General features: G+C 34.9%; 1 protein-coding gene across 1 annotated transcript; it reads left to right on the top strand.

Annotated features, from left to right (window-relative positions):
• Positions 1-461: 461 nt before the first annotated feature.
• On the top strand, positions 462-12,055 carry LOC140161367 (scaffold protein ILK-like). Its single transcript, XM_072184876.1, has 12 exons — positions 462-506; positions 650-1,053; positions 4,628-4,793; positions 5,195-5,290; positions 5,615-5,711; positions 6,938-7,015; positions 7,339-7,424; positions 8,420-8,651; positions 9,350-9,471; positions 10,007-10,106; positions 10,229-10,359; positions 10,828-12,055. Exons 2-12 carry the CDS (start codon positions 965-967, stop codon positions 10,975-10,977), a joined length of 1,347 nt encoding a protein of 448 aa, XP_072040977.1. The 5' UTR covers positions 462-506; positions 650-964; the 3' UTR covers positions 10,978-12,055.
• Positions 12,056-21,038: the final 8,983 nt, after the last annotated feature.

Raw genomic sequence — 21,038 nt, forward strand, 5'->3', positions numbered from 1 at the left:
AAATAAATTTTCCTTACAGTAGGCCAAGGCCTATAACAAAAAAATCAGTTTTTGTTAGTTTTTTAATAATTTATTTCAGCATTAAAAAAAATAGAAAGGGGTATAGAATCCCCCTGAGCCGTCTTTTAAGTTTTTTTCTTTTTTTACCTTTTTTCATTTTTTGTTAGTTTTTTATAATTTATTTCAGCTTTTTCCAAAAATTCCAAAATAAAGGGGGGTATAGAACCCCCTCAAATCGACTTTAAATTTTTCTTCCGCTTTTTTTTTATTTTATTTTTTTCCATTTTTTCAGTTTTTGTTGTTTTTTAGAATTTATTTCAGCATTTTCCAAAAAATTCAAAATAAAAGGGGGGTGTAGAACCCCCTAAATCGACTTTAAAATTTTGGGCGATTTTTTGGCTATTTGGGCGACATTTCACGGCTAATACCCGCGACTTGGGCTAAAAAGTTTTGGCAACCCTGGGTCGACCGAGTGTCCAATGTCATATTCACTGAGGTGTTTAAAGGTGAGTTTGCATTGAATTTTAAACAAATCTATGGAAATAATCACAATTTAAATATCACCATAGGGTGAATTGAAGTGTCTAGATTCATATTGCCAATTTTTATTGAAATCCATGCGTGTTTTGTGTGTTTTCTTAACGTGCAGAAATACGGTGTTCCAGGTAAATCAACTTCCGGGGTGTGTGTCCTGTTTGCTGAGCGCATTGAGTGAGAGGATTCGCTACCGGACCTGACGGGCCTCCCACGCAAGCTTTTACCGGCAAGTGACAGGGCTCATTGCCCTGGCACGTACGGATCAAAGTATCACGTTCCAATCCAGTGAGGATTCGGCGTTCTATTACAGTGACTCAGAAAACTGTCACCTTTACCAGCCTGCAGCATCTCTGCTGGAGTGGAGTGGTAGGCAAAATTGCAACTTGACTTGTTGACACTAAATTTATTAATTTAATTATCTGACAAAATGGAGGATATATTTTCACAAATCCGAGATGGAAATGCTGTTTATGTGAGGGTTTGGTTGGACAATGTGGAAAATGATCCAAACCAAGGGTAAGTTTCACATTTTTGTATTTTGTTTACAATCAAATTTCAATCAAAGAGCTAGTGACTGATTGCTCGAGAAGTCTAGCCACAAATTGCTCACCGATGGCTTTACTCAAGAACTCTGGCTTCGAATTTGCACACGATAGTTACGCATTCGATGCTAGAGTGGGTTGGTATCGTTTTTCGGTCGGACAGCGGTGCAATTTTTTGCATCGGAGGTTATTTATTCTGTTAATGTTGAAATTTGGATGAAAGTTATTTCGATGAGTCAACTGTATCTTGAGCAAGATGTGCCTATTTTGGACAGTCTAAAATTTTGTTAAGTGTAATTTTAGCAACATTCAAGGCTTATATTAACCAGGCACCCAGGCTTTTTTTACCCCATGGTTGCCCAGTTTTGGCTCCTGGTGTATCCAAAATTTTACACTAGCAAACTATAGGACCAGTAGCCATCTTTCATGCTTTGGGACCAGGAGCTCATTTTAGCTCCTGGTCCAGGCATACTTAATATAAGGCCTGGCAACATTTCTGATGCAATCGCCTGTCGTGATTGGCTGTGTTTACTTCTGAACTTCCATTGCTTTACACAGTGCCATGCTTCAACGAATCCGACTAAATTTTGAATGCAATGGTCTCTAGCCTAGAATGTGAAGCTATCGGTGAGCAAATTCTTGGCTAGAGACCACATTGCATTCAAAATCTAGTTGGATTCGCTGAAGCATGACACCGTGTAAAGCAATGGAAGTTCAAAAACACAGCCAATCACAACGGGCGATCACATCAAAAATGTTGCTAAGTAAAAATTGCTTCAACAAAATTTTAGACTGTTCAAAATAGGCACATTTTATCATCAAAATAACTTTCATCCAAATTTCAACACTAACAGAATAAATGCATCCGTAAAAAATGAAAAACAATACCAACATAATCTAGCATCGAATCCGTAACTATCGTGTGCAAAATTGCAAATTCGAAGCTAGAGTTCTGGAGTAAGTGACTGATGCCAATTGATGTGATGAGGTGCAGTAGCCACTAGCCAGTGCCTAATGTAGGGAAGGGGCGGGACAAGGCAGGTGATGCTAGATAACTATTTTAATATAATTTACCATTTTATTCCGAAAATTATAAAAAATCTCTTGTGTTGAGTTATACATCATGTATGAATCCAGAACCAAAACCTAGACCTGTTTGGCACGATAATTGGTTTAAATCACAATTTAAATCAAATGATTTTTTTTAAATCAACGATTTAAATCAATATCAATTTTTACCATTTTTGATAAATTTATGTTATTTTCATTCTTAAATTGACTGTTTTACTTTATTTCTAATGCTTCTAGACCTATTTATGAAAATACCTCTGTGATGTCATATATTGCTCAAATTTATCTTCAAGGTGCAGAATTTGAACTTTGAAATTTTCACATGTAAAAACATGGCGATCTTTTCTTTTAGACCACCCGAGCTTTATAAGGTTAAAATTACGAATTTATCAAATTAAACTTTCGCATCAAGGTATAAACATGTTCTTAACTACACAAACATACCTTTTATTTCATCAAACAAGCTTTATTTTGTTCCAAAATCCATGTTTTCATCGCAATTTTTGACGTAAAAGAGCTGAATGGAAAACCGGTGATGCAAACTCCAAAACTTTCGCGTAGCACGAGCGCTTGATGTACGCTCGTTTTGACGGTGATTTACACTTGCTGGTAATTTTCCAAGGTATCAATTTTTTAAGTGTTCATTTTCAAAAAAACGCAAGTTTTTACACAATTGATATCCATGGTAATTTGCAATGCAATCCATATAGAAAATAGACCATATGACTTAATTTATAATGAATTCAACTATTGTGAATTTTCTAAAACTAGTGCGTGAAATTTACTCCCAAAAATAGCTTCTGGTTTTTCTGGTGCTTAGGTTTTGATAAATCTTGCTATTCAGAGTTGTTTATACAGTGTATCCCAATAAAAATTGTAAAACATATTCATTTATTTTGTTATCTCCAAAATATACACTTTTGAATCTCAAAACTTCACAAGGAACATGTAGCAAAATCTGTTTAAATTGTGTTTGATTCATTTCATTGGACAAAGAAATGAATGAATAAATGTATAAAATGCACATAATACATGTATGTCACCATGCAATTCATTCCACTCATTCTGATCAGACTGTTTGATGTTGTCTCTTTTTTGTCCAACACTTTATTTATTTCTTGTGATCAACTTGCATTTTCCCATTTCACCCCATTCTTGATTTCTAACATAACATTGGTAAAAATATTAAATGATAAACTGTCTCTTGGAAGAATGTTAAATAATGCTGTGTATTATTTTCTGCTTACAAATTAAGTGTATTTCTAACCGTCCAGCGCTTATTATTTTCCACAAGGTCCTATGCACACGCTTGATGTCGCGCGAGTACTATATATACGCAATAGTTAACGCATAAAAGGAACCTTGCAATAGATTATAAATAATTACTACCAGATGCTTTGTAGCAGTCATGATAATTTTCAAACAATTTCTCAGTGTTCAGCATACCAATCCCTCCCCCATACAAATGAAGATAAGTGCGATATTCTAGTCTAGATAACACGTATGGTTGCTTACAGTGCATGTCTTCTTAATTTTGAAACTATTCCAATGCATGATAATGATCATGATGATAAAATTGCAGTTAGTATTTGCTATATAAGGTCTTTACTTAGAGATTGTTCATTCCAAATATTCCAATTTCTTCATTCAAAATACCTACATGGAAGAAGTGAATTGATTATTGACATCAATTAATTAAATTCAGAATGAACTCTTATGAAATGGCTTGTAGACAAACTTGAAATGAACTGCATTGTGACATGCTTTTTATGTTTAATCATCAGTGAGTATATAAAACATCAGTTTCTTTGTGAACTGAATCAAATATTATTTGCACTGAACTATGTTAGAAATAGATTGTGCTACATAATCATTTGTCAGTGTTGTGATTTCGATGCATTTTTTAAGATACATGTACAATGTATAACAAAATTAATGTATCTGGTCATTTTTATTGGGACACATTCTCATTCAAACAAAATTTGAATGTTACAACTCAAAATCACTAAATCTCACCCACACCTTTTTTTATTCGTTTATGGTTTAATTTTTAGTGAATATATGGTAAAAAGCTTTACAATCCTAACTTTGCGGATCCGCCGGATGTGAAGGAAAGAAGGAAGAAGATGAAGAGAATTTTAATTTTCTCAGGTGCAGTTTTGAACCCCCGACCCCCGACACATGGACAGCCATACATTGCCATTTGGGATTTAAATGTATACCTTGGCCGGCCAAGCTTTCTGTGCCCATGTATATGCTTTTGTATGATGACGCAAGATTCACATCACATGGAATACTTGTGCTCACAATGGATTGCTGCTGTAGCTTTTTGTGGCTTTTGGTTTAGTTAAAGTTAAGTTGTGGATGGCACCATGCATCTACCACCCATTGCACAGTACAGCCTGAACGTCCTAGACATGTAATTTTTTGTTGGAGTTTGATCAATTTTTAATCTTAATTTTGTCTTATCATAACAGAGATGATCATGGCTTTAGCCCAATGCACTGGGCTAGTAAGGAAGGCAGAACCAACATCGTGGACATGTTGATAGGCAGAGGAGCAAAGATTAATGCTACCAATATGGGAGATGACACAGCCCTTCATCTTGCTTCTGCACATGGGCACAGGGAAATTGTTGTGAAGGTAAAACAATGAGAGGGAATGGAACATACTAATTTCTCATGAATGTTCTTCGTTAGATAGCAATAACAAGTTAACTGTCTTCAGTAGGTAATACTCACAAGTGAGCTTGTGTACATGTGACCAAACCGCCCAAGGAGTTCTTAGAGGAAACGTGGGTATGGGATGTGAGGTAGATTTGGGTAGCATTATCAGGCCTTTAGGTTTATGTCGCAAATTTCAGAAAATTGGTTCAGAAAAGGGGAGCTTTTTCAAAATTTTCTCCTACAATCTGGAAAAGAGCTAATAATTTCATTGGTTTTTTTTAGTAAATTTTCCATAACATTTGGTATATTTTGGGGTAAATTATCTTCAACTTCAGTATGTGTGATATATTTATTACAGCATGTTTTGTTTTTCCGTAGTTGTTGCAGTGCAGAGCTGACATCAATGCAATGAATGAGCATGGCAATACACCACTTCACTACGCTTGCTTTTGGCGATATGAACAAATAGCAGAGGTGAGTGTTCAGCGTGCACAGAATATTGTGTTTGGCGGAAACCTTTAAACTTTATTTCCACTTACAATTTATAACTTTTAAAGTAACAAAGACAAGTATAATATAAAAGTACATTTTATACTGTGCTAGCATCTACTACTCAAAATATTGGACCTACTTATTCTTTATGACACTCTACCTATAGAGGACAGTAAAAAGAAAAATTCTTATTGTTTATTCTCCAAATAATAGCAGATCTTCAAACAAGAAACTAACATCAAATATGAGTTGGCTCTTCAAACATGATGATGATGTAATTGTAATTTTGTAATTGTAATTTTCCAGGATCTTGTGAACCAGGGTGGTTTGGTATCCCTGTCAAACAAAGATGGTGATACACCGCTGGATAAAACCACCCCTGAATTTGCTAAATGCCTCAGAGGTAAGGAACATTCAAGGATTTGAGCTGAAATATTAACCCCATATGCACTACAGATCAAATTATAGGTATCTAAGAGCTATTTTGATTGGTTACAAAGAGGGCTGTATCATACATTGAGCCAATCAGAGATGTGGTATGTATAGGCTAAAGGGGCTTATGTGTGAAATTGTAAAAGAGTTCTAAAAGCTCTATTTTGATTGGTTACTCAGCTGAATATATCACATAATCAACTAATCAGAGGCCCACTGTACTGCCCACAGGGTTAACATTTTAGGTATTGAAGGTTGATTGTGAGGAAAAGTTCTTTTGGCATCATATTGTCATTATAAAGTTTTCCCACGTGCCCATGCTGGAATCACAATTGTGTTATTATATTTTTATGAAAGTTAACTATGATTTATGCTGGTATTTTCCTTAAGTATCAGAGTGATCCTGGAACTACACTTTATTTACACAAAATAGCTCTAACACTATCATAAACCACATATCATCATGGCTATTGTGTTAGGTGATGGTATTGATTTAGAGAATTTCACAAAACTTACTATTTGTCTAGAATAAACATATTTTTGCATCTTACCTGTAGTGATTTGTAATAAACTTATGTGTCACACCATCAAGTCAAGATAAGGACATTCTAATAAATGGGTATACTGCCCCATAAAATATTGTCATTTTTTTGACATTCAGTGACATCCAACCTTCTTGTTGCCTAGCAACAGGTTTTCATGTTCTGAACTATAATCTGGATGATCGGGATACAATTACATGACACAGTTTTGCACAAGGCTAGAAAATTGTTTATTTCCCATAAAATATAATCAACATTTCACTGCAAGATAGCAAAATTTCTTTTTTACTTCTTTTTCACAATATTTTTTACTAGGAAAAGCAATATTTCCTTCAAAATCTCTGAAATCTCCTGGATCCTGGATTCCACCTTTTTTCCCAGGCATGATTTAGCAGTGAAACAGGTGTTTTAACCCAAGATTGAACCAGTAGATAATTCTAAATCTGCTATGATGCCAAACAATAATGCTTATTTTTGATGAACATAATACACGTATATAGTATATACTTTTGTTACAATAAATGTATACCATTACTTTTGAGTTGCACCTTCTGAATGTAAGAGGAGTAATCTTTTTACAAAAAAATAAGAATATGTTTTTTTTTTCTGAAACGTTTGGAGTTGTCAAACTGTGGTATTTGTTTTAATTTTATAGAAGTAGCTTCACAAAAGGGTCAGGACATAACCAAGGTACCATACAGGACTAACTGGAGTGGAACTAAAACAAAAAGCCGTAAGTAAATACTATCAAAACAGTTTAGTAATATTAATGATAAACAATAATAATTATGAATCTTTATAGAGTTACAGAGAGTAAGATTGGAGTACATTTGTTGGTTTTTTTTCTCTTCTTTTCTTTTTTTATCTTATCGTAGTATAACATTCAATAGGAAACACTTTTTGAATTATGCCTGAAAGTGAAAGTCAATGCTGCTAGCTATAGTCACTGTAAAACACAGCATATCTGGGTCTATTGGCAGGCTTTAAATCATCTACTTCAACACTTACTATTTGTATAGTAATACTATTTATAATATGTATGCATTGTGTTTTCAGGAGATGCTACACTGTCAAGGTTTACTGGTATTGACCTCAAACATATTAAGATGCAGTCCAAGGTCTCACAAACACCCAGTGGAGAGGTAAGAGCTGAATGTAATCAAACAGAGTACAACAGTTTAGCCTATCCTAAATGTAAGCATGTGACAAAAAAAATAACCTGTTGTCAAGACTTCATTGAGGAATTATACAGCTTAATTTTGTATTAAGCTGTCTTGATACTAGGTTAAAGCTTAATTTATACTCCCTCCATCGCTGAGCGAAGAGGGATTGGTTTCTAGCCATTGAGGTAGTGTGCTTTTGTTGTGTTGAGAAAAGTGCACTACCATATTGGTCAAATACCAATTGCTTGTCACTCAGCAATGGTGTATAAATTAAACTTATTTCTTAAGTTAACTTACATCTGAGTATGTTTACATGAAGGTAATAACAAGAGCTTCTATTCCAGACTGCATATCAGGAAGGTTGTTGTGATGAAACTGTATAAATATAATTCTTGGGTGCCATAAACCCTGTGCTCTATTAACTTTATTATAGTATCATCATCTCTTAAGAAATGACCCTATTTTATAGTGTTCCTGTATATCTTAATTAATTCTCTGAATTGGCGAAGGGGGCTTTAGAAATGATAGGTGTCTGTACGTGTCTTGGTGTTTGTGTGTCTGATAATGCGAAAATCTTTGCAGCATAGATGTATCTCAAGTAGGTGCTGGTTGAGTTCAGAGGTGGGTCATGGGTCAATAGTTAAATGGAGTCAAACAAGGTTAAATAAACATTGTCCTGGGTTATTCCAGCTGGAGCTCTAGTGCCCTGGGTTATGGAGCTCCAGTGAACTAAGTTAGTCCAGCCAGAGCTAAATCATAAGAAACATTTAACATTTTGGCAAAATGTATTTTATTGCAACTGTATGGCAGGAGGCCCAGTGGATTAAGAACCACCTTCTATTTCCATTACAACCCTTCATGTGACCGTACGAGGTGGGAACCGCCTTGTTATCATTTGTTAAAACTGATTCATTGCCATATATGATATTTGATTTCACTATGGTCACTCATTGTCATTTGCTCTTATTTTTCAGATGTGGAAGGGCATGTGGCAAGGGACAGAGGTTATGGCTAAGGTACTCAATGTAAGGAATATCTCCTCACGTGTCAACAGAGAGTTTGCTGAAGAGTTTCCTAGACTCAGGATATTCTCTCATCCGAACATCCACCCTGTGTTGGGCTGTGTCAATTCAGGACCTAATATGATTGTCCTTAGTGAATATCTGCAGCACAGTTCACTCTTTCATGTTCTGCACGAAGCCTCAGGTAGGTTATATTCTATCATTTTAACATCCTTTCTTTGTAAGGCTGCTTGTAATCTGATTGTACAATGTACATGTACCATTTTTCACCCTGATGTGGCAGTGACGTCAATGCCTTGACACAGCTGCTTCATGTGCACATCTATGCGACATCTTTAAGCACCTATGTGTGTATGCCAGCGCTCTGAGTAAGCTATAGTGATTTAAATCTGCGCCCAATGAAATACACACTGTCTTCACTGCCAAATCGGGGTGAAAATGGTATAGAGAATTATCTGCAGTGTGGTTCACAATTTCATGTTATGCATGACACCACAGTTTGAATATTCTATCATTGTAACACCCTCCCTTTAATTCTTAGGCTGTCTCAAATCTGTACCAAACATGATCTATACAAGTATGATTGTACAATTTCGTATTCTGCATGAAGTCTTATACTATGATCAGCTTGTAAGATGCGGTTTTTTTTACTGCGTGCATTAATTGATTCATAACTTGCGCTCGCATAAATTCACAAAAGCGTGAGTCAATCACGCAGTATGCAAAGCGTCCAAATTGTGTGAATGATATTCTATATCAATACACCCCGTTATGAGTTCCACCTATTATGAGCTGATCAAAGTATAGGTGGGAAATAATTGTGATAGTTTCATATATATATATGAGCTGCTATTATAAAACGTTCATTTTATTCCTATGTAGGTATAATGGTAGACCATGCCCAGACAGTAAGCTTTGCAATGGACATAGCTAGAGGGATGTCTTTCTTACATGCCATGGACCCTCTCATACCAAGATATTATCTTAATAGTAAAAACATCATGGTAAGTCATTACATTTATTTGTTACACTGAGTTAGAGCAACTGTTGCAATCACATCAAGCAATTTTCTGTGGAATAAAGCTCTTCTTGTGCTATGAATTAAAGCAATAACAAGAACAAACTAGAAATTAATAAAGTGAGGAAATGCTAACATGACTCCCAACTTTTTAGAATGTTGTAGAACATACTTGGCTATTTATTGTGAAATTACTTTTTACAAACAAATCCATTTCACTGTGAAGTATATAAGCTTTTTACATAAAAATCCCATGTTCATCAACTTGCAATATGTACTTGCAATATATACTGCTCCTGTAAAAATCAGCTGAAGCCTCATTCCCAGCATTCTCAGCATTGTTGGTCATGGAGAAGTTGCAATGTAGATCACTTTGAGGAAACCATTAGCCAAGCTGGTGGAAACTGTTTACTTTGTTTATTTAAAAAGTATTATTAATACTATAATGTAACTTTAGATGAAATATACAATCTTATTATAGTATTGCCTCTATGGTTAATTGTTCTTTTTTCTTATGTTAGGTCGATGAGGAATTGACCTGCAAAATCAACATGGCTGACACGGGATACTCTTTCATGAACAAAGGCAGACTGTACTACCCAGCCTGGATGTCACCTGATGGTAAGTAGCATATAAACCAAGCCAGACTGTACGGTCTTGAAATGAAATATTTCTTTCAACAATATCCCCTCATATTATTTGATTCCTTGTTAATTTTTTGCTACAATGATTTCATTTTACAGCTCTTCAGAAGGCACCAGAAGACATGAATGCGAGAGCAGCAGATATGTGGAGTTTCTCCATTCTCCTGTGGGAGTTAGTAACAAGGGAAGTGCCATTTGCAGGATTGAATCCTATGGAAATTGGAATGAAGGTCAGTTACAAATTTGAGTGTTTGACTTCTGTGCACTGATTGCATTACAAAATGAGTTCAAAAATGTTTGTTGTCAGAAATGTGTTAAAGCTTGTAATATATCTGGAAAATATATTTTTGCACTATATTATGCAGGCACTAAAGGCTGTATCATACTAGGCAATCGCAAGGAGTATAGCATTTGTTTTTGTGATATAAATTTGTCGCTTATTGGAAAAGTGATTGCCAATATCTGATTGATAAGTCGCTAGCATTCGCTAGCATCAAATTGCAACTAGTTAACTTGAAGGTAACTTTGACCCTACATCACTAGCGGGACTGGATGTTTGTAGCGATTGTGAAAATGCTACCAGCATTTAATTACTAGTGATTTTTAAATCACACACTGCAATTGCTAGTATGATGTGCCCTTTAGTAGGAAGAATTGATTGTTACTCAATATCTATTTATTGTTTTGCTCACATACAGATTGTAGGCGAAGGACTGAGAGTTGAATTACCACCAGGGACATCACCGCATCTCTCAAAACTCATCAGGATATGCATGAACGAAGACCCAGCAAAGCGCCCTCGATTTGACATGATCCTTCCAATTCTAGAGAAGATGCGCACACAGTAAAAAAAGCAATACTCCCATCCAGGACCATCAGATTCATACATAATTTCACACAAAGTTGTGAACAAATGTAAGTGTCCACACACATAAATTGGGGGTATGGATTGATCAGCATTTCCCAATATTCTTTGCGCCAGAATTATGTCAACAAAGGCCAGTTCTCATGTTTGACACCACTACTCATTGTTGAAACTGGGTCATGCAACATGGCTCCAAAAACATTGGGTATGCTTTAATCATGCACAGTTGCATTGAGCATGCACACTGGCATTAATTAATGCATTAATACTGCTTAAAATCATATTTGGAATGCCAAAATGGTCTGCTTTTTGTGTAAATAGTGTTTCAAGAATGAAAAGATGCAACAGTGAAGCTGAAACACACTATTTCACATGGTAACTCAAAGCCAGAACACAGCAATCTTGTAAACAGGATAAATTAGGTAGATGTGTCCTGGCTATCATGATAGAATAAGCAGGAACACTTCCTTGGAAAAAAATTGCAAAGAATTTTAATTTTAGGGGGTTGCACCTTCATGTCAGGTTTGAAGGCATTCATTATAGCTTCAAAGATAAACCTCTTGTTCCTTATTTTTCCCAAAAGACCACACTAGAATGATAATTTTTTTTATCATGCACCATATAATTTCAATATGATATACCTCTAAATTGTCATTAGTGTTTTGTTTGTTTGTTTTTGAATGAGAATGAAATATTTGTTTTATCCCACCTTTAAATGACCTCAATATTTATTAATTGTCAATTGGAATAATATTTGTTAAATTGTAGTATTTATTAGACTGGGTAGATGAAGACAAAGTAACAGTAAGATTGACAATGTTACGCAAATTATTTATTAATGGAGATACTAAAAATATGTGTGTCGTAACCCATTCAAGTGGCTCATTGCTATAATAAGATAATGATCCTTTATTTAAATAAGGTTTATCCATCATTAGAAAACTATTTCTTGGAATTACTATACATTATCATGTCTGCCACTTGTGTATGTGTGGATGTCAATCCTGGAAAGAAAATAGGCAGACAGTTATACATTATTGAGCAGTTCTCAGTCTTAAGCTATTGTAGGGCCTATTCTAAAAAAAAATGTGTATTTTTCTGAAATTTGATAATAGAATAACAAATTAATTGCAGAAAAAGTGACACAATCTGCCATTTTGGTGCATATCCCCTATAGAAGACATGACCTTATCCCTCACACAAGGAGTGTGGATATCAAATGGGGCTACCTGAATGGGTGACTCCATTTGAAGTGTATACCCCTGTGTGGGAGATTAAGGTCATGTCTTTCACAGAGGGTGTATGGATTCCAACTGGAATAGCCCATTGACACAATCCAACATGAGAGTTCTCGATGTGAACTTTATGGTACTGCACACATACATAGGTTTTGTACTGATTTAAAAATACCAAGTTTCATTGCACATTAGTTAGGCTCTTTTAGATAATTAAAAGTTCATTTCATTAGTTTGATCATGGTTAATACCATATGACCAAATCTGTTCCGTCCCCAAAAACATAACTAACAGTTTGGTGCAACCTATCCGTAATAGTAAGTAACCATAATGGTTAATGTCTGAAATATGTATAAAATCTGCATTAAGCACTGCCACCCTTTCTTAAATTGCTATCTTTCTGTTTCTGATTTTACGAGTTAAAAATGATGACTAATCTTTGTATACGCAAAATGTACAGAATGCATGTAAACTTTAGAGAGTTTTATTTTTCCATGATATTAACAATATATTACTTATACATAATGGAACTCTGTTCATCTTAAAGGGGTGTGACCTGATTAACAGCCTCACCCCCCCATCATTTTGGTATCAGAAGAAAGCTCAAATTTTTCTCATTACTTAATTTAACACCAGAGATAAGTTTCATTTCGATGGTGTGAACAAGAACGCATTGTGATAACCACAACCAGAAGTATTACTATCCTATGGGGCATTGAAATACACATTTTTACTTCTCACATCAAAACCACTGGAACAATACAACTTAAAATTGGGAAACATTGTTTTAATGGCAGGCCCAATGTAAGATAGAAAACAGAGCATAAAAATCAGACCATGCCCCTTTAAATTGGATGGTATCTCATGATAGCTAACATGTGGTAAAAATCTTTCTGGGCATAAAAATGCTTGCTTTATATGAAATCATATATGACCATAATTGATTGGAACTAAGTTGGACTGAACTGTATTTACCACAAAAGTGTTCAGGTTTTAAGTCCACTTTGTTGATAGTGAGCTGAGTGTACCAGTGAACAGAGTTTCAATGTAGGTCAGTGGTCAGTAGTAGTAGTTAGGAATAGGATATATTCACAATATGTAGTACACAGAAATCTGCAGGCACAAAATACACTTGAGAAGAAAGCCTGCATCAGTAATCAATTGTGAAGGAATTCAATGGAGGATCAAGTACCTTCTGGTAAAACTTCTGGACACTAATACTGATTGTTGTTTCGTGTTTGTTAAATGTCACTCGTTTTATGTTACTTTTTTAAAAATTTGATGGGCCTTTGGATTGTTTTGATAAGAACAAAATCCAGAGACAACAAAGATCAATTTTTTGTTAAAATCAATGTTTTTGTTTCATCTTTCTAATTCACTGTTCTTCCAATGGGCTATTCCAGTTGAAATCCATACACCCCTAAGGAAGATATGACCTTAATCTCCCAATTTCAGATTGGACTACCTAAATGGGTGACTCTATTTGAAATCTACACACCCTGTGTGGGAGATTAAGGTCATGTCTTCCATAGGGGGTGTATGGATTTCAGCTGCAACAGCCCAATTAGACATTTATATGCATCTTGTACTTACTATATCTGTAAACCATTGAACATTTTATAGCTGCCATGAAATTCACTGAAATGTGTACAAATTTCCAGTAGTTCTTACTTACATGTATTAGACAAAAAGAGTACACATACCGACTCAGACTTGCACCATGTATAACAGTATGGTAAATCTGCCATATAGGTTTGTCACTGTGAAGACCCAAATAGTGTATTGGCAAAAACCTGATATGAAACGATAATTTGCTTCTTCAAACTTGGCCATTACAAAGGTTTGCGCTAGTATCATTTAGTGTTATTTGGACAATGCAAACAAGTGAACTTAGTCAGAATTAAAGTCAGGTGAAAGGCAAAATAATGTGGAGTTACACTATTTTGCTCTCCATGAAGACATGGTGGAGCCTGTGCTCTTTAGGGATTGACCAGAATACTAAATGAATAAATCAAATTGATGAATAAATCAAATTGATATCACATGATAAATGATTTGTATACCTTGATCACATCATAATAATGTTGATGTGAATGTGATATATATCTGGTTTTTTAATCAAGTAAAGAAGACTGGAAAAGGGGAAAACAATTCAAAAACCACAATTTTCCAAATTCAAAGAAATCATGCTTTCAAATGTTATTGTCAATGTGCATGGTCAAATAGGTAGAAATTAACAAATGTCTATTCAAATGAAAATATAACGTAACTGTTGAATGCAACACACACCAAATCACAGTTTAGCCTGTTGTACGTTTCTCTATTGTGTGTTACATTCAGCAGTTACCTTTCAAAATTTAATTTCAATTATTACACCACATTATGATTGGAATTATGAAATAAGTGGTGTGACCACAACTGTAGCAAATACTAGTATATTTATTATTTATTGTATAATGTAAGAAATATATGCAACATTTAAACTTAGTTAAAAAATGGCAAAGGTCAAGTTGTACATTTGTATGTTTTATTCTAGCACAATCTATTGTTGGTGACTAAAAACCTTGAATCAAAATTCTCTGAAATTTTCCAGAAACGGTTGAAAGACAAAAGACTTAGATGCCATTTTGAAATGATTGTGTTAGGGACTATGGCTGAGATGTTTAACAGGGGCAACAATTCAATGATTACTTTGTTTCATGTAAGCCTAGTATAGTTTGCCTAGTAACAAGACAGGTATTAATCCCTCAACAAAGTTGTGACATTGTCAGTAGACTTATTTGGTATAGGCTTACATGAAATATAGAACCAAACACTATATTTTATGACAATCAACTATGGCCATAACATTTGCCTTTTATGAGATGTATACCACTGATATGGCTTGGACCAATTACATACTAATTCGTCGGTCGCAACTCATAGTGGCGTAGAGTGATTTTCCAAATTTTCCGTTTCACATAGTGGCATATAGGTTTAGAGCTAGCTATTATCCTTTAATAGTTTGAATCAGGCCACTGAGAGATAATAGTGGAGGAGTATCGACTCTGATACTAGTAGCATGTCCTTCAAAAACGTTTTTTTTACTCAGAAACATATTTTGTCCTTCACGTACGCCACTATGTGTTGCAACCAACGAATTGTTACATGTCACTCAGTGAATCAACAACTATATTAATCTTGTGTTACTTTACATATAAGGTGAGAATATATAACTGCAGCAAACTCTTTTAACATGTCGTGTGATTCTCATACATTAATGTTATGTATGTCAAATAGTTTATATGCATGCCTAGTTTTGACCAGTCACACATCACCTTTGATGATGATATAGCATAATGATAACACACTTTATATTGTATTAAATGAAGTGCCCAAGATCAATTGTCTGTTCAATCTGAGTAAAACGTGGTAATAGTACGTCAATAGACAATACTTTCTAGCCAACTTTTTTCCGAAAACATATTGAGAAACAAAACAATGTAAAATGATGTCATCCATTTGTGACTTATGTTCAGACCAGTTCTTATAACTTTTTTATTGTATTTTCTTATCAAATTGTCAAAATTATTTGAAATGTGAAAGGGTGTTTCACACATGTTGTACTTAAGCTTCAAAAATGATTTAAACTAGACCTGAGCATACTGCCATTTCTGCTCAATGAATGCAAATAAAATTTTTCTCTAGGGTGTCTCAAATGATTAGTACCAATACATGCCACAACCTTATTGAAGAAACACAGTACAGTATCTGATTTGTGCTATCTAAAGCTCATTGTGAAAATTGATCTTACATAGTTCGAGTTAAGGAAAAGATATTTTGTTCTAGGCACCATTTTTAGTTTGGTCTTACAGCATTATTGGCGAGCAGATAGGTATGGTGTCTCTTTCTATCGTACCTGGGGATGTAATACATTGTATCAAAATAGCACTAATCAGAAGTTCATATCATTAGTCCAAAGTAAAAGTGGTGCCTAATTCATATTGATGGACTGATAAACTTCAAAATATCATGAAAACTGTCACATTGCTGGATACTAAACATTTTGGGACACTCTATACCAGTAGATGTAACCAGAGTTATAGCTTTTTTTAATTAAAATTAAAATAAAAACCTGCGAACTTGGGCTGTGCACAAAATAATGCCACAAAGATTAGTATCTGCCACAAAGAGGAAAATTTGAGCTATGCTGACATGAAAGTGTAAATCATTTTTGAAGTACTAGATAACTTCTTTCATGTCTTTGTAATGTGAACCATACCATGATAATGCATGACTCTTACTTTTCTACATCAATGTTTTGTGTACATATATATCGATCTAGATATTGTTGATTAATAAAACAAAAAGCAGCTCAGAATATTATTTCAAACTTTGTTGTGGGAATATGTTTCTTTTGCTTTGTCTTGTGTGTAGATATGAAGTCATTTTAGCTGAGAACGGTGAAATCAATTTATGAGAGAATTGGTAACAAGCATTTTGAGATAAGTTGAGAACTTCCATTCTCTTTTTGTCTTGCCTGAACTATAATTATGTTCAGAGCTAGAGGGAGACTTAGTGGTTACTGTGGGGGAGGTGTGTCCATGTGTGTATACTTGGCAATACGAAAAAATGTCAAGGTCACTTTGGGTCATTCTGGGTCATCCAGGGTCAAATCGCCATACATTGTTGCAGGTTCATGAAAGTTGGTATATAGGACCGATCACCGTAGCGAGACAAAAAATGTAAAGGTCATTTTGGGTTCATCCGGATCAAATTGCCATTGATTGTTGCTGGTTCATGAAATTTGGTGGGAATGAGAATGACTCCCTGAACAAATTGCTTGCAACTTATCTCCTAGTTTTCAATCGCCCAAACCTGTGATCGCAAAAGCAGGCGAGACTAAAGTTTGTTTGGTTTATATAAGGCGGAAATTATTCGGCTTTTGTTACTGCGGGTCAATAAAGTCCCAATTCACGCTCGAATAAATTCACATAAGCGTGCGATAGTCATGCAACGCACAACTAGCGTAAACACTGCGCCCAACAGCATGCATGCCATTCTATATCAATACACGGTGTTATGAGTCTTATTTTTTCCGCCTTATATAATCCGAACAAACTTAAGTGGTTCAAGAATTGCCATGTATCAGAAAATCCTAGATTAAACATTCTCAATTGTGGGATGAAAGGCCTGGAGTCTCTCCAGTATGCAAAATGTTGATTTAGGAAATAGTGGAAAGGAAAGAAAGAAGAAGAGGAAAGGGAGGAAGAGAGTGGGGAATAGTGAGAGGGGAGGTGGAGAAATAAATAGAAGAAATTAAAACAGATGAAAGAGGATTTTTTTTTAATATTCTAAAGCCAAGTAAAAAAGCCATATTTATATCAAAACTAACTTTTCAGCTGTGAAATTATCAAATACACTGCACTCAATAGTCACCTTGTGTGAAAAAATGCAGTGAATCACATGAACTGTTTCATTTCATGAAGTCAGTTTACTGCGATACCTAATTTCAATAATTTTTGTCCACAAGGCACCAGTATTTTGAATGAAAGCAGATATGCACAATTCAGACTACAAATCTGCAGGCTGACAAAAATGACTTCTAACATATTTAAGCTTGATTTTTATGTTCTTGTTTGCTTCCTTTTTATGTTCAAATAAAGTTAATATTTTTGAATAGGTCAAATTAAAGTAGAAAGGGTTCAAAGTAATCTGGTACTCACTCAGAAATATTTCAAATTCCTATCAGGAAACTTGATCATTCAGTTGTGGTGTTTCTAGATGTTTCTGTTTAAGTACCTGCTTACTCTGACAGGAGTGTGGAAAAAGGATACATGAATAATATCATGCAGGAAACAAAATGGCGCATATGCCGGGAAGGACTGACCTTTGTCAATTCAGGTCATAGACATGATATACCACTTTGGAATATGACTTTGCATGACTTTTTGTCCCTGGTTTACTTGGATCTTGATGAATTTTATTTCAAGAGGAACTAGATAGTATTTCACCTCACTGGTTCTATACTGTGTATCGTCTCAAGTTAAGAGTAACAGCATGTTGGATTTTGTAGTGGCATATTCAAATCACGCTGCTAACCTAATCCCATGGGGTGAATACACACATGCGTAGAAGGGAGATTTGTCCATACGCGGGCGACACTACCGTGTAAACGCACTGATTTGATTCTGCCACTTCAAAAATTATCCAATATGGCGTTACTCTCAACTTGAGATGAGGCAAATATAACCAGGCTAACCAGTACAAAATTACAAACAAAAACAACAAATTGTCATCTTTTTTTGGTTTTGTTATTGGTGATCATAATCACCATCTGATTTATTATTATTTCATTTATTGTACATATGTGTAGTAGTGATATACGAGGGGGTATCAAAAAGTTTTAGAAATTGCCCAGAAGTGAAAGAGCTATATCAATGAAATTTTGTCAGTGCAATCACTGGTCCTTATGTACATTATGGTGCCAAAATGGTCTCATAAGTATGTTTACTTTTTTTTACAGGAGCTAGATGTCACTACCTGCCTATGTAACCGCATAACCAGCAAAATGGAGAAAATTGAGGCATGCAGCATGATTAAGTTCCATTTTAATGATTACAGTGCCCAGAAAATCTGTGATGAAATAAAAATTCCTTTTCCAAAAAGCAACAGTGACATATCACAATCACCACCGAAGATAACTTTCATTTCATCATCAATTTTCTAGGCACTGCAACCCTTCAAAAGCAGGATCTTAATAATGCTGCTTGCCTCCATTTTCTCAATCTTGCAGTTTATGCGCAGTAACTGGGGCAGCGGGTTGTTGGCATCTAGTACCACCTGTAAAAAAAGTAAACATACCTATGAGACCATTTTTGGACCATAATGTACATAAGGACCACTGATTGCACTGACAAAATTTCATTGATATAGCTCTTTCACTTATGGGCGATTTCTAAAACTTTTTGATACCCCCTCGTATTATCACCCATTTCAATGTCTATTCAAGGTACTAAAAAAATTATATTTTATGTATAAGGAAAGAAAAAAAGCATCAAATTTATTAATTGAAATGAAAAATAAAAGCAACATTTATTTCCATTTCCTAGTTGGTGCTGATATTTCATGATGAAGAGCGACGTAATGTGTTTACCACACAGAACTGTTTGCATTTGTTTATTAATTTCATGAGCATGGGTACACCAGCACATGGCAATAACATGGAGCTTGCCCTAGTTCCCTAAAATAAGTTATTTATTCTGTATTCGGTCATGTAATTAAGATTTAGTGGAATCTAGGGTATAAAGAGTCAGGTTGCTACATGTGCAGGTTACCTATAGTTTGCAAAACCAAACAAGTTAAATGTATAATTGTCACATATTGAGATATCAAGGCAGTGTGTAAAGAATATCATACATTGATATCTAATATTATTTTACACCCATGCCATTTTTAGAGAATAAAGGTATTGGTTTTAGCCACTGGAGTGCCCGAGTCATATAACACGGGCGGACATCATTATTTTAAGTAAAACAAAGAGGCGAAGCTGAGTTGTTTTACACCAAAAATGATGATGTCGCCCATGAGATGCACAACAGCGGCTAAAAACAATACCTTTATTCTCATTTTTAAACACTTCAATTCAAATATCATAAGTATTCAAATTTTTTAATTAAATTAAATCCTGCATTTTACAAGGAAATACCTGGGGCTTAAAATCGATCAGTCCCGTTGTTGTTACGTGACTCCGATTGGTTCAAATAGCGAGTACGTGTGTCGCGTTGATGCACACACGCTGACCCGTGTGATATCGTGTCATATCACACGGGTAAGAACCAATAAGATTGCGTTCTCAAGTGTTTAAGAATAAATAATATTGATTATTTCCAGATTGCAATGTAACCTATAGAAACTTAGAAGTGTTTTTACATGTACTGTTTTTGTAATATTTCGTTGTGATTTGTGATATTGCTTAAAGGTGGGTGAACTGATCAACAGCCTCGTCCCCCACTTCACCCCATCAAAACTGAAATTTGTCAAAACCCTAGTAAATTGTTATGCATCAGATGAAAGTGAACAAAAAAGTGTTCACCCTCATGGTGGTATATAACACCTGTACTGTTCTATGGGATATTGAGATCAATGATTGATTATGATACACATTTTCACTTGTTCTATCTGAACCCCTGGAAAATTGACCTCAAAACATGGAATGAAGACAGTTTTGGTGATAGGTAAGGAACAAAACATGCTATGAAAAAATTTGATCACCCACATTTAACAGAATAAACAAATATTAAAACAATAAACTAACATCTTGAACATCAAATTGAAAATTATTCTACTTAGTTCTCTGGGTTAATAGGATGAACAAATTTTAATCTTTACCCAAGGCAGCCAGCGCACATTATAGATTGAAAAATAAAAAGCAGTGCATCTGGCCGGATTCGAACCGGCAAACTTTGTATTACTAGCACTACGCTCTAACCAACTGAGCCACAAAGGCATGCTGGAGAAGAACGCAAGGTTGAAATCTATAGGTATTAGGTTCAAACATCATTTGAACCTAATATCATCATTTCAACCTTCCGCTCTTCTCCAGTTGGTTAGAGTGTCATGCTAGTAATAGGAAGGTCACCGGTTTGAATCCGGCCAGATGATCTCTGTTTTGTTTTTGTTTTCCAATCTAAAGCTTACAATTGGTTCAAAGCAAGTGATTCACAAACTAAAGACTTGAACCATTGAATAGATAAATTACCATTGCTTTCATTTCATTAATCATATCTATAACTAGTACATGGTATTATTACAACAGAAAAAATAATAG

This window comes from Amphiura filiformis, chromosome 9 (assembly GCF_039555335.1).
Source record: "Amphiura filiformis chromosome 9, Afil_fr2py, whole genome shotgun sequence".
NCBI classification, from domain to species: Eukaryota; Metazoa; Echinodermata; class Ophiuroidea; order Amphilepidida; family Amphiuridae; genus Amphiura; species Amphiura filiformis.